The sequence below is a fragment of the Choristoneura fumiferana genome, chromosome 7 (assembly GCF_025370935.1).
Source record: "Choristoneura fumiferana chromosome 7, NRCan_CFum_1, whole genome shotgun sequence".
In the NCBI taxonomy this organism is placed as follows: domain Eukaryota; kingdom Metazoa; phylum Arthropoda; class Insecta; order Lepidoptera; family Tortricidae; genus Choristoneura; species Choristoneura fumiferana.
Genome location: NC_133478.1, coordinates 3714874 through 3740594, shown reverse-complemented (window position 1 = coordinate 3740594; position 25721 = coordinate 3714874). Strand labels below are relative to the sequence as shown.

General features: G+C 37.1%; 2 protein-coding genes across 5 annotated transcripts in view; one reads left to right on the top strand and one right to left on the bottom strand.

Moving 5' to 3' along the window:
- LOC141429548 (uncharacterized) overlaps nucleotides 1–8035 on the top strand; it is a 35533-nt gene extending 27498 nt beyond the window's left edge. Inside the window, exons 1-5 of one of the 4 annotated variants that reach the window (XM_074089896.1) lie at nucleotides 593–747; nucleotides 1725–1819; nucleotides 3430–3603; nucleotides 4580–4733; nucleotides 5616–8035. In XM_074089896.1, coding sequence (XP_073945997.1) covers nucleotides 738–747; nucleotides 1725–1819; nucleotides 3430–3603; nucleotides 4580–4733; nucleotides 5616–5731 — 549 coding nt within the window. In that variant the 5' untranslated portion in view covers nucleotides 593–737 and the 3' untranslated portion in view covers nucleotides 5732–8035. Of the gene's footprint in view, nucleotides 1–592; nucleotides 748–789; nucleotides 892–1714; nucleotides 1820–3429; nucleotides 3604–4579; nucleotides 4734–5615 lie in introns of those variants that run through there. The other 3 variants (XM_074089898.1, XM_074089897.1, XM_074089895.1) reach the window with 3 other exon arrangements.
- Nucleotides 8036–8156: 121 nt separating this feature from the next.
- The window catches only part of LOC141429549 (uncharacterized), a 36447-nt gene continuing 18882 nt past the window's right edge, over nucleotides 8157–25721 (bottom strand). The window contains exons 2-5 of the mRNA XM_074089899.1: nucleotides 15795–15894; nucleotides 13361–13522; nucleotides 11286–11415; nucleotides 8157–8608 (exon numbers count right to left, since the gene is read on the bottom strand). Coding sequence (XP_073946000.1) covers nucleotides 8511–8608; nucleotides 11286–11415; nucleotides 13361–13522; nucleotides 15795–15894 — 490 coding nt within the window. The 3' untranslated portion in view covers nucleotides 8157–8510. The remainder of the gene's footprint in view (nucleotides 8609–11285; nucleotides 11416–13360; nucleotides 13523–15794; nucleotides 15895–25721) is intronic.

The following is a 25721-nucleotide window of genomic DNA, read 5'->3' as shown; positions in this document are numbered from 1 at the left end:
AACCTGACTACGATCTTGAGGTCCCGGTTTCGATTGCCGATCGGAGCAGATATTTGTATGTAATAATACAAATTGGTCGAGTCTTGGGTGTTTATTATGTATGTATTTACGAGTGTATCCATCTATTTAAGATTTTTATGCGTTGCAAGTACCGGTTTTAACACTTCCAGTACCTTAGGCGGTCGCCCTATCCTAACGCCGCTACTGTGCGTTACCCAGTCAGTACCCATAACACAAGCTTTACTTTGTTATGTTAGAGAGGCCAGACAAACGAACTAGTGGGTCACCTGATGTTAAGTGATCACCACTGTCCATTGACACCCGCAGCGCTTTACGCGATGCCAGTGCGTTGTCGGCCCTGCAGAAAATTGTACACCCGCCTCTTAAAGACACCCAGGCCTACTTTGGGACTAGGTCAATTGGTGTCAACTGTACAGTGATATATAATTATTTATATTATTATCTACTTGGCAACTAATTTGTGCGTAATGCCACAATCAACCAGAAAATCCGCGCGCAATTTACCGATTTCTTTCAATTTTACTTCACTTCATTTATATTTTAATAGCTATTCAAATCACTTTGAAAGTCCGTTATCTCTGCTAATCCCGAAGTATCAGTGATACCTTTATCAGTAGTGATTATGCGGTGAGTTAGCCAGTCTGTGGCTACACGCTGAGGAAGACGTCTCAGGACTTTATAAATAACCTCTCAAGAATAGTTAGTTCAGTGCCACAATGTACAAACGTAAGTATATTTTGTTATTCTCGTGTCAAGATCGTAACGTGTTTATAACCGCGTTAAACTGCTATATCGATAAGGAATAGTTTTGGTTAGTGTGTGATGTGTTGTTGTATTATGTTGTCGCGTTTACGCCTTCAAATTAAAGTGGTAAGCAAAATATACGAATTGATTGTTCTTTGTTTACCTGCCGCTGTATTACTAAAGCAGTAATGTGTGAAAGAGATATAACTAGTGGTTTATATAACGAATTACAAAATGGATGAGGCATATTTAAGTCAATTTACTGTTGCCACTGGGTGTTCGAGAACATTGTAGGTATTGAAGTAGAGGTGTGTTCCCACTAGTTCCATTGACAGTACTATAAATAATAGGTACCATTAGTATAAATTAATAAAATAGTTCAAGTAACTAGAAGTAATGTAGTATACCGAACTTCTAACTTAGAACTTCCAAGGTATACCATACCAAAAGTGGAATATGCAGAAAGCTCCTATACAGTTCAGATGAAGTGTTTCAAATTATATTTTTCACTTCTCATAGTCGTAAAGTTGGTATTTATGGACCTAGACGACATAAAATAACTTTTTATGCTCTAGTGCATAAAGTAAACTTTTCGTCTAAGACAAAGGCAATCAGATGTTAACAGCCACAAATAAAAACGTTTCAATGTATTTTTTAATAATTTTTAATTTGTCTAAAACTAAAAATCAATCACATAAATCAAAACAAATAAATAAAACTATATATTTATAATTAAATTAGCAATGCATGAAAAATAGAAGGTACAATGTTTCCTCTGTTGTTATTTCATTTCCTCGCAATCGAAGTGAAAAGCAGAGTGTAAAACTCGAGCATTAAACCCATTTTCCCCTCGACGTGTCTATCCGCCCTCGCCGTACCGGCTCGGGTGGCATGAACGCCTCAGGTAAAATGGTTCGTTTTATTCTCTTGTTATACAATCTACTATTTAATGCTTTCAGAATTCCCACTTTCGATGGAGAACATCCCGAGGCACTCTGGCTTCGGCTGCTTGTCCCTCAAGTTTGGAAGCATTTTTTCAGCGCTTATAGTTATTGTAAGTACTATTTAAGTGTGATTGTAACCTTTGTTTTTTATCCACTTTCATCATCATCATATTAGCAGCAGGACGTCCACTGTTGGACAGGCCTCTCCCATTGGTTAGCTGATATGGAACGTAAGGTTGCCAAGAAGATGCTGCTATTCATCTTCTGGAGGAAGGCTGGCGCCCCACGTCTAATCCACTTTATCAATTAGGAAAAAAAGGCGATGATACAGTCACCAGCATTCATATCTGCACAAAAATACCTGACACGTCCTTCCGGCCCTAGAAATAGAGTCTTATCAGATATTTATGCACGCTTGTTGTGTCAGATATTGGTGCTGGTGACTGTACTTACATAAATATTGCGTTTTATGGCGTCTCTTTCGTCAAAATCAAATATTGTTGCACAAAGTAATACTAGACGGTTGTGTATTTAATCCGCACTAATTCTTGCTTATCTTTAAGATCATATTTAAGAACCACTATTTGTCGTCTTGTGCCTGAGTCTTCTTTATTATCATTAATGTTGATTATTCCATCACCTTGTTTTAATGTGTCTTCTTCCTCTATCCCAGTAGTTCCCAAACTTATTTTTCTCGTGGACCACTTTCAAAATTTTACTGGTTTTGGTGGACCCCCTGCTGCTACATTTCTACCACATTCTTAAAATCACCAAAAAATAAAAATTGTGTCGCTTCTGAGTTCTGTCCAGTCGCTTGCCTTATTAAAATATTATCTGCTTAGTTAGGTAGGTACTTAAAACAATGTAGGTAGGCCCTTATAAAAACTATGCTTACATTTTTGCTCTTTACTATCAAAAGCAGATAAATTTTCGTGGACCCCCATTAACATCTTATGGACCCCCATTTTTTGTTCACGCCTACGTAGACCCCCAGCAAGTCTCCCGTGGACCCCTGGGGGTCCACCTGGACCACTTTGGGAATCACTGCTCTATCCTCTGTGAAGTTTGCCTGGACGGAATCACTCTGTAACAATAAGGCCGCCTGTTGCGTAGGGGAGATACGCCATGAAACGGACCTTTAACTTTGAAGTATTATTACACGGTACTTAAAAACTTAGGATAATATTGTATTTAATACACCGTATTTTATGAAAATTTAATTTATTTTTAGGAAATATTATAATTGTAAATTTTCTCAATCTACTATATTTCTTGCAGCAAAAATGTTGCCACACCACTACTAATCTGTTCGCGGATATAAAATAACAGGCGTTTAGTAAAAGCGTTGTTAATCTTATCAAATAGATTAATAATGTGAGTCAATTTTGCTAATGCGGAATATCGATAAGTTTAACTGCACTTATCGATTGCTGCTGCTGTGTGTATGTTTAGCTTTTAATTATTTGTTACCATGCGACTTCTCGCATATTATTATATGGTTTATTGATATGGTCATGTCGCCCGCTAGCTAAAATGTGTAAACGGTAGTAGGTACCTACTGTAGCGACAAGATTGCTTTAGCTTGTGAAATGGCTAACACGCATTAGCTATACAGTTTGTAGCCTCAGTAGTTTCAGTCTCAGCATCAGTAATCAATCAGGCATGACTGTAACCAACGTAAGCCTATATTGCATTAAAAAAAAGTGATTTCTGCTTCCAGCTGTACTCAGTCTTGGCTCTGGCACAATGCTTAGCGACCATCAGCGTTCTCCCCACCAAGACTACACCTGACGACTATGCCTTCATGCTGACATATGGGCTGGTGGTGACCGTGACTATTGTGCATTCTGTCACGTTCTTCCTAACTGCCATCATGTTGGTCGGAGTACTCCGGGTAAGAAGCCAGTAGTGTAGTCTAGAGCACCGATTAAGTTTTACAACAGACTATTCTGCCCTCTTAAGCCGAAAGGCGCTATGTCAATAAAATCGCTATTCTGTCATTTACACCATGTGATGCAGAATGTTTTAAGCTAAACAATAGTATTAATAACTCAAAAGTGTTTTTTTTGAGGTAGCGCCTTTTGGCTTAGGACTTTTGGCTATTAGACCTATAATTAAAAGTGGGTTTTAATTTAGCAATCCAAATAGCAATTGATTTAGCACCGAGTTTACGGTATAAATATGCCGCTTTCAACCGAAGCAACCGGAAGTTTGTGTAGGAGGCTTATATCGAACAATGGACGTCCTACAGCTGACATAATGATGATTGATTAGATGATTCAAAATGCTCAATTATTTAAATGCCGTACGGGCTACTGGTTGATTTGCGTAAGTGATCAGTTAAACATCACGGATGAAGACCTTCAAGGGTTGGAAAATTCTTGGCCCTTTGGGTGATAGATTTTTTGACAATCAATCAAGTCGTCTTTAAATAAAGATATTTTTGACTTTGACTTCTTTTTTCATTGTAAGTTCACAAAACTAAAATTTACGAACCATTACCTACTTATTCAGTTGGAAATTTTCGTCCACAAAAACCAAAGTAAGTAACATAGCCCGATAATTGCCAAAGTAAAATGGTTGTGGCCGGAGCACATCGCTTGAAGAATTGACGGCTTTTGAAGATAATATTGTGTTTATGAGTGAAGATATAGTCCACATAGTAGACTGATACTCTGGTAAAAGCCCTATAATTACGTTTTACTCGGGGGTGCAGGACTACTAACTTTTGCTTTCATTTGGGGAAGTTGCTGGACATTATCAGCAGTAGAGTCTTTCGACTGACAACAATGAAAAGAAGCTTGCTTAAGTTTTCGGAAGATGAGCGTTTTTCGGTGTTTGAAAATCTTGAATGGCCTCTGTTTTTCCAGGAGCGCCCACGGCTGATCCGTCCGTGGGTGATCTGGACCTCTCTGCAGGTGACGGCGTATATTCTCCTGTTCATCTTCTTCACCACCATCAACATGATCAACAACTTTGCCGACAATAGCCTGCCCATATACTTCATCGAGTTCCTCAGCCTACGTAAGTTACGTTGACAATAAATATTACATGACCATACCAATTGGCCTAGTCTCAAAGTAGGCAAAGCTTGTGTTATGGGTACCTTCAACAAACAAGCAAACGAACATACCTACTTAAATACATTTTAAATAGCGAATGGGAATAAACATTCGTATTATTCATACACGATTATCTGCCTCAAGCAAGATCGAACTCAGGACCTCATGCGCTATAATCATGTGTAAATTCGTACCTATATTAGATATACCAGAAAAAAAGAAGTTGTGAGCACTAACCGAAAGTCATTACAATTAAAGTGAGAAAAGTTTTTCCATGTCAAAGCCTTTATGACATTGGCATAAGATTGATTTTGACTTGGCCTGTGTAAAAACTTTTTTCACTAGGTACCTACATACATACTTGAGCGGCAATGAGAGTTTTTTGTCTCACTAGATGGCGCACTGTTGCGTGAGGTTTTTAGGTATGGCTTTCAAAGTCTGTTATTACGGGCGTGAAAACAAAGTTTAGATTAAAATCATATTTAATAGTACACCTTAAAACCGTACCATAAAAATTTCGAGCATGCTACAGTGTTGCATAGTCCCCGTTTTGTTCGGAAAAAAGGGAGGACAAAGGTTTCCGAAAGACAAAACTGTCTCAAAACACAGACATTCATTGCCCCGGAACGCATATTTGCCATAATTAATTTCAGATATTGCAAAATATTCACAAAATTATTCTAATTATAAATAAACTCGCGTAGCTCACCCAAAAACTATGAGATTTGACATTTCGGAGACCTCACGCTACACTAGCGCCTCTAGTGGCGAATTCATACGCGATAGCCCTCATTGGTCAAACCATTACTTTACCACAGCTTACTTTATTTTCATTATTTTTCAGTACTCCGCGCCTACATGTTGGTATTAGTGGCCAGTTACTACAAACAACTGGAGGAAGAGCGAGACGAAAGACTGAAGAGTCTCATCAGCAAAGACATCTGGTACGAGACCGCATGAGACGGAAGATAATGAGGCAGCGTGAAATGGTTTCGTGTAAATAAGACATTATTGGTATTTGCATTTATTTTACCGAACTACATTATGAATGATATTGTAGGATATGTTGACTAGAATAGTACGATTTTTGTATGACGATTCAGGAGGTTTTTTGTATCTTTGTTATTTATCATAGGGAGCGAAACTTTGATGCCGGTGACAGCCGTATGACGTCAAGCTTCAAGATAATCACTAACAACTTATTGGCCTCTTTAGTTTACGGATATTTTATTGACACTTGACCCGGCCAGTACAAACGTCACTATTTTAATAATGTTCTGTATATTTTATAAAAACACCCTATATGTGAATTTGCGTCATAATGAGGTCACCGGCATCAAAGTTTCGCTCCCTGGTCATAACTACGACTTTAGGGTCAGGTCTACACATTGACAGTACACCTATGTATTTATATCTTGCTCTTACGTATGACTGCGTCCCTCAGGTAATCAATTGAATATTGACCAATGTTATAAAAAAGCCAACTTACCTGTATTAACTAAGAAATTAGTCTACTATCTTTAAACGTATTAAGGGGTATAAAATTGATTTTTATTGTGATAAAAAGTTGATTTCTTGTAAATAAAAACATTATGTCATTCATAATTTGTTTTATTTACGAATAACAATTTATTTGGCATAAAACTTAAACAATATATTTGAAGTATCTATAATAATTTCTTGTCTTGCTATCTTTCTTCAAAATTACTAAAATATTCAAAAAATACATATACTTACCTATTTACATTTAATAACAATAGGCACTTTTTATTAAAAATAATTCTTCACTGCTATAAATAAATTTAATTATATTATTATAGTACCTATAATTTGTTCAATTCCTGAATAAGTCACGATACATTCTATTTTTTTTACACATGATTGAACAATTTTAATTACAAAGTTCTACTGTTTTGTTTTTTAAACTAACTGTCCTTAAGGCACAAGCGCAATCTTCTGATGCTTAGGCTACAGTTCCATTAAGGTGGAGCAGATCAGTGGCGCTCAGAATCGACAAATCGTAAAATACAAATTCACATCTTCGTTGTACGTCTCCATTAAATTACACCTTACTAGAAACAGCCTGTAGATAATGCTTAAAACTTTCGTGATTTTCACTCATAGTTTTAAATCCCTAAACGGGACTATCACGCTAAACACACGAGTTATAATCTTGACGTTTCGAGCGCATTGTAGTAAGTAGCCGTGATCGTGAGTAGACTATTATAAACCGATCCGGGCCGGGTTTATTATAAAAAAAAAGTCTACTCGTGATCACGCACGGCCACTGTAATGCGGTCGAATGTTTTTAGCGTGATAAATTCCGTTTGTGATATTTAACGCCTGTAGACAAGACGGTAGCTTTTGTCTCGAACGTCTCAATGCTGGGCACAGGCACTCTATCATCGTAAGAGGTACAATGATAGAGTTTAGATTACAATTAAGTCTTGAATCTTTTGTTATAGATTACTCTATAAATATTTAGTGTTTAAAAGCTGTGTCCGCCGTATTTGTATATATTAATAACAATCAAACCTTTTCTTATTTAAAATACTTGTTATAAAGAACGAATAATACTTATTATTAATTTAAACGAGAAAGTTTAATTGTCATTCATATGCCCAAATACCGCAGATGGAGCTTTTATAAAGCAACTTTTTGTTTTTGAACAAAACGCGGGTAGTTGTGTGCCGGTGTCAGTTTCGTCGGGTAGTCGCGCGAGCAGAGCGGCGGCGCACAGTGCGCGTGTTGCAGCAGCCGCTGAGTCGCGTTGCTCCGAAGACGAAGGGCTACGGATTAGCCCGAAACATGTCGAGCTAAACTCGATTTAAGACGTGAGTTATCCGGGTCATTATAATCAACTTTTTGTTAGTTAAAAGTTGCCATGTACAGTCGAATTCATAAGCTTGTAAGCAAAAATTTGATCAAAAATATCTGAACACGCTTCTACGCCGTTAACAATAGAGTCGTGTTCAGATATTTTTGATCAAATTATTGCTCACAAGTTTTTGAACTCGACTGTACCTACAAAAACCTTTAAAAACAGCCCTTTATCCTTCAACAGAAAGAATTGAACGGCCTGCTATAGTCATTCATAAAGTAGCAATATCAGAAGCGAAACTCCCCACGATATGTACGCTTCTATGTCTTCACAGTAATACATACACACACTCTCACACAAAAATTCTTAGGGCTATCACATTATAATAAATTGTGCATTTTCGTCAGAAGAATTCTCCAAAAAGTGAAAAAAAAGAAAATTACTTACAAATAACTTTTTTGAGGCAAAATAGAAGATTAAGGGGCTATTTCACCACCCATTCATTAATGTGATGCCGTCTCCGTCTATTCGAACGAAATAAACAGAGACGGCATCACATTTATCCGTCAGATAAATTTAATCCATGGACGGTGAAACAGGGGGTTAGTCTTATCGCAAAGTTTCTCTCAACTTGTCCTATATAGACACGTTAAATTACTATATAGGTTTACCTTGATATGTAAAAAAAATGATTGTTTTTGGCACCCTTGTGTATTATTACTTCAGAAATCTCTCTCCATGCCGATGTTACGCTGATTACACTTCTTCTAACGAAAATACCTCCCTATTTTGAAGAACCACCGATAAAACATGGAACATTGTACTAATGAGCTAGACATATCAAGGCACTGCGTTCCGCAAGTTAAATTGGTAATCAAAATGCTTCTTTATAAAATAAATTTAAAGTAAACCTAAGCGTTACACGGGCTCCCTTTCTCTCGTGTATTTGACCGTGCCGTCTCGCTCCATCTTCACGATGGAACTCCATATCAGGATCACCAAGTATATTTGAAGCACTGGAATAAAAAACAAAATATTTAGGTAGCGGCTCAATCAACGCCATCTAGTTTTGCGGAGGTTTTAATTTATCTCGTAGCAGATAGCGAAACTATTGGAAATTGGAAAAACAATCTCTTTTAGGGTACGTTCAGATGACTAAATAAAATAATACTAATGTTATTATTATTATTTTCTTTTTTCAATATAAAATTACATCATAGTTTGTACATGTCAAAGTTACGAGAATTTATACTGAAATTGTCAAGAATACACAAAAGATTAAATTGAAAAACAATTGAATGTCACAAAATGTTAAAATTGAATAAAATAATAAAAAAGCAATAAAACAATTAAAATTCAAAACAGGTTCTCATAAAATTAAAATGAAATTAAAATTACAATAATGTCAGGGGATCGCCCAATTAAAATGGCAAGTAAAAACTGAAAAAAAACATTGAAAATTTTATTTTTATTTTTTATTTTTATTTCTAATAAACATTACATCTATCATTACAGTTACCCAATACGATAGAGTAGCAAGCTCCTTATATATTTAAAGTATATACCTTATTTACATCATCCATCATCCTAAATAATCAGAAGTCAAAAATAAAAATGTAAAATAACAATGAAATATTAAAATGCTCGTTGCATGTGTACGGCCTGAATAAAATGTATGTAGTTGTGTATGCCTTAAGCGCTTATTGTCATCTGAACTTAGCCTCTTACAAAGTCTTCACGCTCTTTATAGAGCACAGAGCTAATAGTTAGATAAATAGAAATGTCAGTTAAAATGATGAAAAGCTCGTAATGCCGTCATATTATTAACAAACCATATTGTATTGTTCTGGAAATAAATTATTAAAAAAAAAACATATATTTATCTATCTTCCCGACTCGATCTGTAATGAATATAGTAAATAAATAAATAAATAATAAATATCACGGGACAATTCACACCAATTGACCTAGTCCCAAAGTAAGCTTAGCAAAGCTTGTGTTATGGGTACTACTAAGCAACGGATAAATATTATATAGATATATACATACTTAAATACATATTAAACACCCAAGACCCGAGAACAAACATTCGTATTTTTCATACAAATATCTGCCCCGACACGGGAATCGAACCCGGGACCTCAAGCTTCGTAGTCAGGTTCTCTAACCACTAGGCCATCTGGTCGTCTATGTCTAGTGGGCGGACGACGGATGCAATTTACGTCAAAATCATGTCGAACAATATACGTAATATGGATATGACTACAATTGGTTTAAATAAGAGAACATAGTTGAAAATAGTTGGATCATTTTATTGTTTATAGTAAACAATCGTATTTTTTTCTACATATATTACATATTTTCAGTGCATTTTTTCAGTGCCTTTTATAGTTCACTATCCACTTATGTAGGGGAAAATTACCTCTTTACATCTACAGATGTAAGTGGTACGTATTTGTAAAGTGATTCTTCACCATTATTAGGAAGATTATCACCATCACTCAAATTTCAAAACATTTTTACACAAAAATATTAATCGAAGTTTAATAAAACTCTTATCCATCTTATGCTTTCGTCACCATATTGCATCCATCGTCCGCCCTTTACCCCTGACTGACTGAATCAATACCCAAAATATAATTAGTTACGACAAAGATTGTGATGCAAATAACTTTTTACTATTGAATACTATATTTTGGAAAATCTATGTACCTATGTTGTATAAAACTAAAGCTACCGAACAGCAGTCAACCGATAGTGTCTTTTTCAATCTTGACATTAGCAGAATCATCAATAGTATCGATAGAGTTCTATTTTTTAAATTGATTGATTGATTGATAGACAGTAAATCTATCAAAACACCAAAATGTGTGCGCAGTCATAAATTAAGCATTATTGGAAGCTTTCTATTCGAGAAGGATACAAAAGTGCATTTACTTTCGTCTGTTATTAGTTCATTAATCCATTATTAAATTCTTATTACAGTCAATCTTCCTGTAAAATATACAAAGCCTGTAAATTGGACATTGTTGATCCTAGTAGAGTTTACACGGTCATTAGACTTTGTTACACACAGCGTCATCTATTTACTTTCTGTTAGTTCGAAGCTGTGTGGATAGATGGCGCATTTCGGGGATGTTCCCCCTCTACACTGCTTTGCCAGATAAAAGATGGCGATTTGTGACTTTACTTGTAACGAACCTATGAACCAATAAAACGATCTTCTGCAAAATATTTATATTTCTATCCCGCCGCAACACTTATTAAAGCATAAAAGATAATGTGGCTTCTCAATGTACAGGTACAATATATAATAAGATACCGGCATAAGGTTACCGAGTTCCAGAGCGTTGAAACTTGAAGACTGAAGGTTAGGTTCAAGTTATGAAATGATAGTGACACCAAGAATGCGCAATTATAATATGACCGTTGTTTTTTTATATCATTCTCGTCAACCTAGGTGCCATTCGAAAATGGAGAATCTCTATACAAAATCACCCTCCTTGCCACTTAAGTCCACGATTACATGAATTGATAGAGCAATTACGTGTTTTAGGGCCTTTGTTTATACCTTTGGGGCAATTGCGGCAGCTCATTTAAAAATCCCTTGAATTGATATCCAAGATGCCAGATATGCAAATTTATTTTTATATAGACAAACAAAAAGAATACATGAAACACTGAGTAACTTACTTAATTGGAACAGTATGAGGAACAGCTCGCTGGCAGTCTCCCGCGTCATGAAGGCCAGGCTGTAGACGAACCCGATGATGGAGAAAACTATCTCAAAGTACAGGTATATTTTCATGAGGAGCACGTGTTTCTGGAACATAATATGGTCAACAATTGATTGATTCTGGCGTTAGGTACTTTGCTGTGGTCCATATTATTGAAATAAAATATTTTTGCCTCGTTCGTCTACAGTTTACAATTACCCCCCTACTATTGCTTCTATCGCGGTAATAGTGAAAGAGCAAGACAAAAAGGTTGCAGTTCATAATATGGCCATCTTAGAGGTAAGCAGCATAAAAACAGGAGTGATTATCACGTTTGCGATTCCTTTGCTGAATAGAGCTAGATTATTTTCAATCACTGCAAACTCTAAGGCGAGTCTAGTTTCAAACCCACGAAAGATCATCCGTTTGGGCGGCCATTGGGCCAAATCACTAGGCGGGCGATTATTGGAGCGTATCAACCATAGTAAAACAGGACAAGTAAGTCCACTCCGACCCTTTAAGAGACTTAACTGCCTACTCCGGCGCGGACACTTAGGGTTGTCCACGTCTATTTTAGATTAATTACCTACCGGCAAATAATTTTAATACAAAAGTTAACTTAAAATTGTCTAAAAAGTCAGTGTGTAGAGAAACCAGACAGATTCTATGCCGCTATATTATTATTATTCTAAATTTAAAAATATTATTTATAAATTCGCCGGAATGGTGATAGCCACTCATATTAAATATACACATTCATTCATATTAATTTCATGTTCAAAAAGGTGATAGCCACTGTATACATACTACTCAAGTTTACCTACACATAATAATATAACTATATTGTTTATAGGTTTGTCTATTATTTTTTACGTGTTCTTGCACGAAACTATTACAGTACACTTATATACCACAGTTTTACAACTATACCTAATACAAATAATACGTAAGTACGAGTACGCGAACGTAAAAGTCGATCATAAAGACGGCAGCGGAGCCTTGACTAAAGAAAAGAAAACTGAATGTTCCTTAAATTATCAGTGTGTGCGTGCGTACCGGCGCCAACCGGCGCGCACACATTTAAGCCGCGCGATGTACTTTTGTTCGTAGTGAACCTACTTGTCCTCTTTTACTATGTTCTCAACCCTCATTTTTCTGGACACATTTTTACGAATGGCTGTAGATTTTGATGTCGTTTTCGAAAGGTAATGTTAGAATTCCTGTATTTCTACCAGATAACTAAAAACCTGTATCAGCGTATTCGGCCATTTTACAGAAAATTTAGTCTACAGAAAAATGAGACGATTCAAACGCTCGGCCACCACGGCTTTTGATGAATGCGTTAAGCACCTTGTAATTCAATCCGCCAATAGCTGCATGGTGTTACAAGTGTTGCATTATAAAGTATTTATAATGCACGAGCTCTGAGCAAAGGCCGCGGAGATGCCTTGACCCACCGCCACAGGCGCGACATTGGCAGGAAACGAAGATGTCACGATATTGCGAAATGTCGGAGTTTGGAGAATATTTACGGCTTGTTGAGTACGAGTACAACAGAGAGTAAAAGTTAAAACTACACTATAGTAGAGTGGAGTGAACGTTTTCATTAGGTTTTACCTAACTTTTTTTTTTTTTTTTTCGGACGGAGTGTTGCTGTTAGCCTCAGACGGCTTTTACAGCTTACTGGAGAGAGGGCGAGCAACCAGATGGGCTGCTCAGCAAGTTACACCTTACCTAACCATTACCTACCTACCACCAGGTTACCAATGAAGTCGTGGTGGCCTTGTCCTGGCCTTTCAAGCGGAGGATCGTGGGTTCAAAACCCAGCTCGCACCTCTGAATTTTCGAAATTCTTGTGCGAAATTACATTGGAAATTTACCACGAGCTTAACACTGAAGGAAAACATCGTGAGGTCACCTGGACACACCTGCGAAGTGGAAACTACGGTCTAAGCCCTCTCATTCTGAGTGGAGGCCTGTGCCCAGCAGTGGGACGTATATAGGCTGGGATGATGATGATGATGATGATGATGATGATGAATAATCCCATACCTTATGCAATGCAACTATGAAGGCTATAGTCATGGCGGTCTCCATCACCAGAGCTGTGGTGTCGGCGATGAGGCGTGGGTACTCCGAGGGGTCCGTGAGGCCGGCATTGCGGAGGTATGAGATGTAGTACGACAGGAACCCAGTCACCACCAGGGTCAGGATCTGGAAGACATCAACAAGACATCAGTTGCACGCTTATTCTGACTGTACCTTATGATTGAGTTGATTTTTTCAGTACTCTAGGAGGTAATAGACTTGACTATTTAAGCATTTTAGCATCATACCTCCACGCGTCCGATAAAAGGGTCTTGACAGACGAACGGATGGATGGACAGACGAACAGACAGACATATAGACAGACGGAAAACAAAGTGATCCCATCAGTTCCGTTTTTACCACCTGTGGTACGGAAGCACTGATTTTTTAAAAGTGGTCCCGTAAGCAAGTAGGCGAAAGTGTACATAATGTTGGTGGATTTCTGATATTACCTACAGTTAAACGGAGTAGCAAGTTAAAAGGTTTGTAGTTCACTAAAGCTAGGTTTAGACGCAGCCAGTGTTGGCTGCCAGTCCAGTGTTGGCTGCCAGTTTCCTGGCAGTCAGCTATTGGCCTCGTATAAACAGTTTTTTCTCAGCGCTGGTTGCCAGCACTGGCGGGAATAGAGCACCAGCGTATTTTTCAAGTCTCCACAATAATCCAGGAATTAATAGGATCCAGTTGGTTTCATCTAAACACTTACCAGGACAGCGATGGCTTGACTGGGAACTGGCGCCAGCGTACTTTAGCTTCGTTAAGGCTGTTTCCACCAGAGATGTGCGAGGATGTGATGCGAGGAATGTGTTTTTCATGAACCAATAGAAACGCTTCATTTACCTCGCCTGGCTCCTCTTAGCTCCACCAGAGATGTGCTATAGGATAGGTAAAGGAGCGTTTCTATTGGTTAAACAGATTCCTCGCAACACACCCGTGCATATCTTTGGTAGAGACGCAGCCAATAGAGATGGTGCGTATTTACGTTACCAGGTTTTGATACCAGGTATTTCCTTGCCAGTATACCAACCAGGTACCGACCCGATATACTTGCAAGACTTGAAAGTATTTTTCTATTAAAGTATACTGTCCCTTCAAAGTAAGTACTACTACGTCGAACTCGAAAATTATATCTTATATTCATACACATAAGGTTCAGATTGTGCTTATACGTGAAATAAAATACTTTCAAAGTATATTTTACGCCTTGATTGGAATATTTTGAATCTTATCTGTATAACAACAAGGTATAATTTAAACTTGCAAGGAAGCAGGTATTCGATTCGTTGCGTTGAACAGAAAATACTTTGAAAGTATTTTGATATCTGGTTTCTGCACCTGGTATGAGAAGGTGGACGTACTTTTATGCCCTGGTACGCGATTTAGCAAGTATAACCCATCCCTACAGCCAACTTTGCTTAACGAGTGTTTGTAACATTCAACTAAAGAATCTATCGGATATGAGCTAAGACCCTTTCGTTGGGCAACGTGCGTGCGTGGGCGCCGTTTGAGTTTCATCACTTGCCGATGCCGAGTAAAAGTTGTTTTATGTGTACTTATTCAGGTGATTAATCCTTAAACTTCCTTATACCCCCGAAGCAAAAAGAAGAGTGTTGTAAGTTTGACTGCTATGTGTGTCTGTCTGTGGCATCATAGCTCCTAAACTGATGAACCGATTTTTTGTGATTATTTTTATTGGAGAGCTAGTTTAATCGAGATAGTTCTTACTTATGTTTCATTTAAAGCAGTTTTGAATGGTTTTTGGGAAATTGCTCTTGGAAATGACAATGTTGGAGATTTTGAAGTTTTTAAGTCGTTTAAGTTAGTAATTATTGTATGAGCTAAGTTTCATTTCTCTGACTAAACAAATTTTGTCAGCGAGATCAGTAGGTACAGTCGAGTTCATAAAATTGTGAGCAAAATTTTGATCAAAAATATCTGAACACGACTCTATTTTTATCGGCGTAGAAGCGTGTTTAGATATTTTTGATCAAATTTTTGCTCACAAGCTTATGAACTCGACTGTACTATAATCATCTCTGGAACTTTGCATGCCGTTTATTAAGTAATACTAAATAAACCCATAGATAAAAGTAAATTTAAACTTTTAAGTAAGTTTTCTGTTTACTATAGTAGTACAGTCGTGGTCACCTAGATTTGTAAATAAACGTTGAAACTCGAAGATTATGCCCGTCCATTCGATTCATTTATACCACAAGAATATTTGCAATGAATGAAACTAAGAAGATAAATAAGGTTTGCCAACGATTCGTCTTCCGGTTCGTGGTCGCCGCTCTCGGACTTTTCTCCACCGACAGCTATCTGTTCTTCGAGCGATGTGGCCCGCTCATTGCCAATTCAACTTAGAAATTGTTTTTAGAGGTTAAAAACAAGTTATTCTTACCAGGTTGCCGTATGCAAAGGCGATGAGTCCTTTCCGTAGGGGGACGCAGAAGCAGCACCTCGTAAGTATAGGGATCTCTATAGAGTCGCAGACCTTTTGCCTGAAACCAGAAAATGGTTCGTTGAATATCTAAACATCGCAGAGAATTGGCCAAAACAGAAATTTGAAAAACTCTCTAAGGGAAATTACCAAATCACTCAGGATATATTATCATTTGCCTAGAGATAATCAGTTATTTAATCAAAGTCGCTGAATCTGTTTAGTGAATGATGGAATCAGCCAAAAAGGCAACTCGTTTTGTCATTCTAACAGATTTGTTATTGATTTGATAATATCCCTAAACCACGTGAGCAAGTTAACGAACTCGCAAAGTCGACTCGTTTTATCATTTCACTAAAACACGTTCAGTGATAGAAATCTCAACTCTAGTACAGATTGTTTTCGAACTGGTGGTACATTTTTCAACGTTTATATATATTTTATAACCTAAATTAAATATTAAATTTTGATTTTGAAATCAAAAGTCGGAGTAATACGCTATCCTAATTCCGCAACACATTGAAGAACGAACAAATTAAGCACCTAACATTGTAAGTATTAAAACAACTGCGTATGATCTAAATTCTTAAAATAGTTAAGTATGCATCCACTTCCTCAGCTCACTACAGTGTTAATTTAAATTATAGTAATTTTGAACATGAAACTACCGTGAGACTCACTCATATTAAATATATAGACCCGGATAACTCACGCGTATACTCAGTGCGCGTGTTGCAGCAGCCGCCGAGTCGCGTTGCTCCGAAGACGAAGGGCTACGGACTAGCCCGAAACATGTCGAGCTAAACTCGATTTAAGACGTGAGTTATCCGGGTCAATATATTTAATATAAATTATAGTAACTATAAGGTAAATGTCCTAGTGTTTGACATACCAATGTCCAATAGATGACACCCCGTTGTCACATCTTGCCGACATAACATTATATTCTATTTGTTCTAAGATGATTCAAATGACACATGATGATTATGTAACTTTGTGAGGCGGTAACTAATTTTTTTTTCCAACAGAGATATTATGCTTGAAAAAATTAAAATCACATTAAAACTGCTGATTTTTGAACTCAAATTTGCTAACAAATTGTTGATACTGCGTAGGCACTGTGGTATATTAGCTTACTTTCTTTAATGAACGCCCTTACAATGTTGTTTCAATAGTCCTCATTGCTAGAGGTGAGGGTTATCGGTAAAAATTAAAGCGGTAAAATAAACGAACCTATTATTAATTTGCAAGATTGTTCGTTCAGAGTCGGAAAGTGAAACTCCAAGTGTTGAATAAATTATATTTTAAAATTCAAATAAGACTTTCAGTTTAGCACTAGGTACATATCGATAATTTTCGTATCAGTAGGAGGGACTCTAGTTCCGTCAGTTTGGCATCTGTCATTTGAATCATGTTAGAACATCCATATAAATATGGAAACTACCAACTAGGACCGCGACCAGCACTCGGATGTTATACTGTGTTCTCGTGTCTTGAACCAATCCATCTTCTAATAACGAGCCCTCATACCAATACCAAATTAAATGTCAGTTCAGCCCATTGACCGTACAGTAACCATAGGGGTTCTTGACCTTTGACACAGATTATTACAATTTATCGTAGCGCGAACTTTGACCCTCATCATTTATTTATTTTAAAAGACATTTGTTACTAATTTCATACTAATCTTTACTGGTTTGACTGGTCATTTAGTTAAAACACTATTTGTTTACATTAGCTAAGTACATATTTCAGAATGTATTATTATACATGTGGCTTCGCTTAAAAATTACATGTACCAACCTAGGTACTATCTACGAGTACATACTTGTCAGTGTAATTATATCGACACCTCCTACGTATACTGGTACAAGTGCATAATCATAAATTTACAGGAGAGCTGTTCAAAGGTTCCAAAACCTGTAACTTTCTCATTTGATGATATAACTTTTCAAAATTTTGCATTGGTTCCAAAGAAAATATTTGCTTTCTACCTGTATTCATGGAATTTTGATTTTTTTTATAGTTTTTGAGAAAATTGCAGATACACTACTATACGCGTATTTTACATCTTGTAGTTGTGCGGTATACTGAGCTAATTACCACTTGCTCCAGTATACGGCGTAATGCGTAGATTACTGATCTAACGATATTTTTATATTGTATATGAATTTTTAGATGAAATACTTATATGGCTTGCAATGAACAATAAAACAGATGCTCTTTTACCTTCATCTATTGATTTATAAACGTTTTTATCACTTGCATCAATATACGCTAATATTAGCATGCCACTTGTACCAATATACCGCTAGTAATGTTTTAAACGTGCTATACAAAATACAGAAATATACCTTTATAAAAAAACCTCACTTGAAATATAAATGGTTTTATTAAGAAAAGTAATTGTATTAAGTGCTTTAAATTAATGGAAGCACATTCAATGGATTCGTATTCCTGTTCAAATGTGTACTCGTATTTTATTGTGAAAGGTTCCTCATGTGATACATATATCGCATCGCACCCATTTGTATCCGAATAACGGTTTAGCTTTTTGTGCCTCTTCAGGGTTCCGTACTCAAAGGGTATAAACGGAAACCCTACTTCTATATACTACTTCGCTGTCCGTCCGTCTGTCACCAGGCTGTATCTCATGAACCATGATAGTTAGACAGTTGAAATTTTCACAGATTATGTATAACTGTAGTCAATATAATATATATATAACAAAAAATAGAACAGAATAAATATTTAAGGGGGCCCCCATACAACAAATGTATCTTTTTTGCCGGTTTTTTGCTAATCCTAATGAAGTTGTATAGATGGTATGGAACCCTTCGTGCGCGAGTCTGATTAGCACACACTTTGCTTAAGCCAAGCTTTGACATGAAATATTGAGTCAAAGTCAAAATATCTTTATTCAATTTAGATTGTAACAAGCACTTATGAATGTCAAAAAAATCTACCACCGGTTCGAAAAAACCTCTGTTGAGAAGAGTCTGGCAATAAACCTAGGTATATTTTGTAAACAGATTTACAATCATATTTTAGTGATATCTATACATCACAAGTACCTATTTAGCACAACTACATATTTAAAACAGTTCTCAATTCGCTATTTGGAGTAAGCACTCGCCAATGCGGATCGGAATTATTTCCAAATTTCCCTATCCATGATATAATCATTAATTTTAATAATACGCCTTATATATTAATGTCTTCTTGACAATAGATTTAAATTTTGTGTCTGTTTCTGAGTCTTGGGAAACTTCTATAACTTCATACGGTTTACCCGTTTTCGCCATATACATAGCCAGGTAACATTTCTTAGGTGTGTATAAAAAAATGTGTATAGGGGGTTATTAAAAACCTGTACTATACTTTAAACCACATTAGGGCTACTAATTACTAATATGATCCAAGTAGAAAAATACTGTGATTCGAAAAAAAAAAGTTTTGCATGGAAGTGGAGTCGCAAGAAGACTTTCTAATTTCGATGTTTCCCACTTATATCGTATTAGTAATCAGTAGCCCTAATATGGGTTACAGTATAGTACAGGATTTTTTTTATCAACCTGTAGGTATATTGAAATTTACTGTTCTCATTTTAATTAAAGCATGCATGCCTTCGCCTTCTTTTTGGGGATGCTCAACTACCAGAATGCAATGTAATACTGCAATGTTATATTTATAGCACGCGTACATGTAGGTACAGCCGAGGAAACTGAATCACGTACTGGTACTGGGTGGAACCGTTGTACTACCAATGTTATGTTGACATCCCATACATTTGCCAAAGAAATCATAGCGAAATAGATCACGAAAAGGATCATCAGAGACGAACAACAGAGATCAACAGAGATCACGGAGAGGATCAAAGGATCAGCACATTGGATTTAGTTTCCATGACTGTCTATGAGAAATACGGCTATTGTGGTCTTGCCCTCCGCAATTGTCAGACCAAAACCTGTTATTTTTATATATACTATCAAATTATGTGTTCGTAGAACAGTTTAAACGGTCCGCACGCAGCGACGGCTAGCGCGTACACTGAGGCAACTGCCAGTTACACTGGACTTCCCCGGCCCCGCGACAATATCGGTGCCGCGTATAGTGGTGCATGTCGGTTGCCTCTGTATACGCTGTACCGATTAGCAAAACGGTGTTAGATGCATTCATATACGTCACTTTATTTCCAAAACTAATAGGAATATCCGTGCAAATTTTTTGTGGTAGGTAAATAAGGAAATATTAATCACAAAATTGCAAAAAACTAAAAATCAGAAATTTGTCACTTGTACCAGTATACGTAGGAGGTATCGATATACTTTGAGAAGTACCTAGGTACAATTGCTGCAATAATGTTAACTTCGTAATGCGGTCCTTCTAGTTGCGATCTTTACTTTCGTGTCATTAGCAATAGATGGCATCAAGGTGTCTAGACTAGCATGTCGAGCACTGGTACATTTACGTTAACATATTCGGAGCAATTAACTCGAGCGGCGATTCGTCGTAACAATTTATTGTTTGAAATTGGTTGTTGTTCAACTTCTATATGGATTCCGGCTCGGATCACTTTCTTTACAAGCTTTTTTAATTAGTTTCACCTGTCCCATTGTCTATTTGTCTGTAATCAAATCTTGCAAGTTAAATTCGACCGACTTCCAGTAGTTGGATTGACATGAAATTTGGTACCTATACTTATGTAAATTATAATCTGGTAGTCACATCCTGATAGTCCAGCCAGGAACGTCTCCGCAGGATGGAACTCTTCAACGGTTAATGGCATCGACTTGAAATTTGGAATGCAAATGTAGTTTGGGTGACAATACGAGTACAGTCAGCAAAAAAATATTGTATTAAAAATGAAATTTTGACCAAAAACTGATTCCCTCTTATTCTTGGCTCTGTGACTTCTGCCCTTTCTTTTAAACAGTCCGTAAGCGAAGTGTAGAATATCGCCACGTGCAGCGATAACGCATAAAGGCGTTTTGTTTACGTTGAACGAAGGCCCTGTTAGTTTCGTTGATTTGCAGCGTATTCACACTTTCTACGTTTAACACTCGTGAACTAATTACTTTGCTCTCATTACCGAATCAGCAAATTATTAATTGAGGACAGTTAATATTTCGTTCATATAATTTGGATAATACAGTTACATGGATAATTTTGATTTTTTTGAATTAGGTTAGTGCACTTGTGATGTTCATGCATGAAGGTACAATATAATAATACAATACAATACAAAGTCTCGGTTCAGCATACAAATTCGTCCTGTCCGTTTTTAAGCCCCTGGATACACTAACTAATATACAACCTAGAATTTTCCTGAAGATTCAAATGCGAAAGAAAAAGAAAACCGTTTTTTTTTGTTTCGAGTTACGTAAGACATTAGCAAACTAGGGTAAAGAAGTGCTAAAACTTCTGGTCGACACTACTGGAGACCAAAAGGCAGGCGGGCCAGGCATCTCTCTCTCAAGAAATTGTCAGACATCGTTATTCACTAAAGGAATAAAAGTAACTGCCCTCCTAAACCAAAAGGCGCTATCTCAAAAAAAAAACACTTGGGATATTAATACCTATACTATTGTGTAGTGTAGCTTAAAACATTCTGCATTACATGGTGTAAATGAAAGAGAAGCGATTTATAGGGTTAGCCAAAATGCCATAGCCAAAATGGCAAAAACGGAACCCTTATAGTTTCGCCATATCTGTCTGTCCGTCTGCGGCTTTGCTCAGGGACTACCAATGCTAGAAAGCTGTAGTTTTGCACGAATATAATAATATATGTAAACTATGCTGACAAAATGGTACAATAAAAAATACGAAAAAAAATGTTTTTAGGGTACCTCCCATAGACTCCCATAGTAGGGGTGATTTTTTTTCTCATCCAACCCTAGAGTGGGGGTATCGTTTTAATAGTAAATAGCAGCCTGAGGTATAAAATATACCTCGTAAACTTGGAAGATTCCGTATAAAATACGAAATCCTTAGAAAAATATTACTTAATTTTTACGTAATGGCTACGGAACCCTATTTTGGGCGTGCCATACACGCTCTTGGCCGGTTTTAATTTAAAATTAATTTGGTAAGTTTTAAGCCCTCTCATTCCGAGAGGAGGCCTCCCTGCAGTGGGACGTATATATGCTGGGATGATGATGAAGTTTTTAAGTAGGTATTTATCCTGAAGGTACGAGTATAATCTATTTAGTAGTTCAGAAATTAGGCAGGTAAAGTATAAATATACATACAAAACCTTGTCTCTTGACTACAAATGTAAAGATTAAAAGTAGCTATAATTGCCAATTAGCGATCTCGTATATTTTAAACGTGTTAAACGTGCGTTTGAAAATAATTTTGTGTCCATGTAGGTTTAATAGGTATGCTTGTTAATGCAATTATAACGGCTTTAATAGCTATGATGAAAACCACGACAATATTTCATTTAAGATTCGTAATGAAACGTACGCCGTTTAGCTTTTGTGGTAATCTTGCAGTTTGCGGTTTGGAATTATTTATAACTAGCTGTTACCTGCGGCTTCACCTACGAAGAATCTATTGAATCAGGCGTTACTTTGCGGAAGTTCATATCAATGAACTGAAAACTATTAATAATAATAATAATTCATTCAATTCAAGTAACTTAGTAACTCATACATAATTGTTTTAGTAAGAACTTATTACCTAAGTGTTAGTTAAATCTGTACTTACATTGATTACAAGCAATAAAAGAATTGAATTAAATCGAACTTATGAGAACTATTTACGTCTAAGCAAAAATGTGAATATATGGCGTGTTGCTCTGAGAATGAGTTAAGTAGGACATTTGAAATTCGAAAATCGAAGTTCGTATCGTACCTACCGTCCCGCTGATGCTAATATTATTTCATACGAGAGTGAGACGGACGGTACGACACGAACTTCGATTTTTTTTCGTGGTAGCCCTACTGTTTGTTTTCGATGTGCGTCAGTGTAAATAGTGTGAAAGAGGTGAGAGTTGGGCTTGTGTGATTTGTGTACCTGTGTGTGTCTTCACCTGTGCCCTAGTGTGGCGTTTTCACAAAACATTCGTTTACTATTCGAAGACGTAAATCGAGCATTCGATCGTCGATACGTAGCCGCCACATGTTCACGGTGCGGCGTCGTCACCCGTTTTCGTTACGATACGCGGACGAAATAGTTTACGTAGCAAACCTACACTCACAAAAGTTGTTGCGCAAACTTTCCGCTAGAGGCGCTGTCCGTGTTTCCATACAAATTGAGATTTTAACGCGAACGCAATCGAGACGTATTTTGTGAACGGGAAAATACACTAAGCGTACTGAGCTGTATGTACACATTTGTAAACGTAAACGTCATGAGGTTGCGGGTGAGCGAAGTGATTCCTTGTTTTTAGGTAGTTGCGAAACATTTGTTTGATGTTGCAATTTTATTTGATATGATAAATATTTAACAGTGTTTGCTTGACTAAGATGTTGATCAATGACCTTAAGGTCGCGGGTGAGCAAAGTGATTGTTTCAGTTCATTGATTTAGGCGCAAAGTAACGCCTGATTCAATAAATTAAGTAGAAGCTTTTTATCGGCAATGTAATAGCTTCAATAACACTGTAACAAAGACAACAGACGCTATCAGAAGCCGTTGTGTACGGACAGGATGCAGTCTTCCTCTGATAACTTATCAAGCAGCTGTTATATGAGTTCGTTATTACTTATTCGACGCTTGCCCGTTAATTGAGTAATTAGAAACTACTTAATAGCCAAATTAAATGAAACTGTGACGGCTTCTCAAGCAGACTCGTAGGTACATATCGTGAATTCAGTTTTTAAATTTTTTTAGAGTTAGTTTTAGTTCTATTTTTGTTTATTTTTGTTAATTATTGTATTATTTAGTACTTGTTATTTATCCCCCCCCGTGTGGTGTCGGGTTAGAATTACACCTCTCCATTTCTTCCGTGGATGTCGTAAAAGGCGACTGAGGATATAGGTTAAGGTATACCGTAGGCGACAGGCTAGCAACCTGTCACTATTGTACCTACCGTTTTGTCAAACTTAAAACCTAAAATTGCTAAAAGTGGCTCCGAAGCGGTAACGTTTCGTGTGCTCTGCCTACCCATTTGGGAATACAGGCGTGATTTTTTGTGTGTGTGTGTGTGTGTGTGTGTGTGTGTGTGTGTGTGTTATTTATTAAAGAAATATGGGTCTCATCAATAACAGTTATGAGTAAAATGTGCGAAATTATATTGAAAATTATCACGAGACGGTAAAGGAACAATAACTGCACTGAGGGGCTACTACGAAACTCGCAAATCCAAGTTCGTATCGCACCGTCCCTTTCACTTGCGTATTAAATGACATAAGCGTCAGCGGGAAAGCAACATACGAAGTTCGAGTTTTGCACTTCGTGGTATAGGGCCAGCAGGGCTACTACGTAACTCGAAACTCGAAGTTTGTGTCGTGCGGTCCTTCTGACACTTATACTATTTAATACGAGGGCGAGAGGGACGGTACGATACGAACTTCGGAGTTGGCCCTTTGATCCCTAGTGGGATGGGACTAGTGGGATAGACGGGTGGGATTTCGTATCGAAGGACTCGTCAAACCTTTCGATCTAGTTTGCAGGGCTGGTAATACATTAAGGGCTGTTTCACCATCCATTGATTAGCGTTAACCGACGGTTAAATGTGATGCCGTCTCCATCTATTCGAACAAAACAAATAGAGACGGCATCACACCTAATCGCCAGTTAAATGGATGGTGAAACAGCCCCTAAGTATAAGTTTACTTCATTAGAATTAAGTCTGTCTTTTTTCTATACCTAAGAGGGGGAAAACGAGCATACGGGTCACCTGATGGGAAGTAATCACCGCCGCCCATGGACACCCGTAACACGAGGGGTATAACAGGTGCGTTGCCGACCCTTTGAGAGACTGATAGAGTTAGGTGTCTGCATATAATATTGTATGCTCGAAACGGGTAACTTTGTACTATGTACACTCCTCAAAGTTTATGCAATAGATAATAAAATTCTATTTCTATTAGTCCGTTAAAAACGAGTACAACAGAAATATCAAGTTTGTCTCACATTCATGTCACTATGACAGGCAAGTGACCGTGAGGAGATGCTCTAGTTCGCGAGGATGGTGACGTTTAACGTCATCACCGTATTGAGGTCATCTCGCATAATCATTACGAGGTAATAGGTATAAAACCGTAATCACATGTAAGGTAATGAGGGCTATGGTTTTTTGACTTTTTAGATGGCGCCACTGTTGCGTGAGGCTTTAAAGTGTGGCTTTCAAAGTCTGTTATTAGGGGCGTGAAAACATAGTTTAGATTAGAATCATATTAAATACACCTTAAAACCGTACCATAAAAATATCGAGCAATCACAGTGTTGCGTAGTCCCGTTTTGTTCGGAAAAAAGGGAGGACAAAAGTTTCCGAAAGACAAAAAACTGTCTCAAAACACAGACATTAATTGCCCCGTAACGCATAATTGCCATAATTAACTTCAGGTAATGCAAAATATTCACAAAATTATTCTAATTATAAATAAACCCGCGTAGCTCACCCAAAAACTATGAAATTTGACATTTCGGAGACCTCACGCTACACTAGCGCCTCTAGCGGCGAATTCATACGCGATAGCCCTCATTACAGTGGCCGGCAATAAATAAGCACTGATTAAGAAGTATGCGGTGCTGGAGTAGAAAAAGACAAGAGTTATTTTGTGTGTGACGAAGAGTGTCGCAGTCATCCATGCTACCTAGTAATAGGCAATAGTGTCCAAAAATGATATTTAGAGCTAGTTCACAATATCTTCTTCGCTTTTTGGTTAATTGAGAAGATATAAAATACGTGTTCAATATTTTCTGATAACCAAACTGA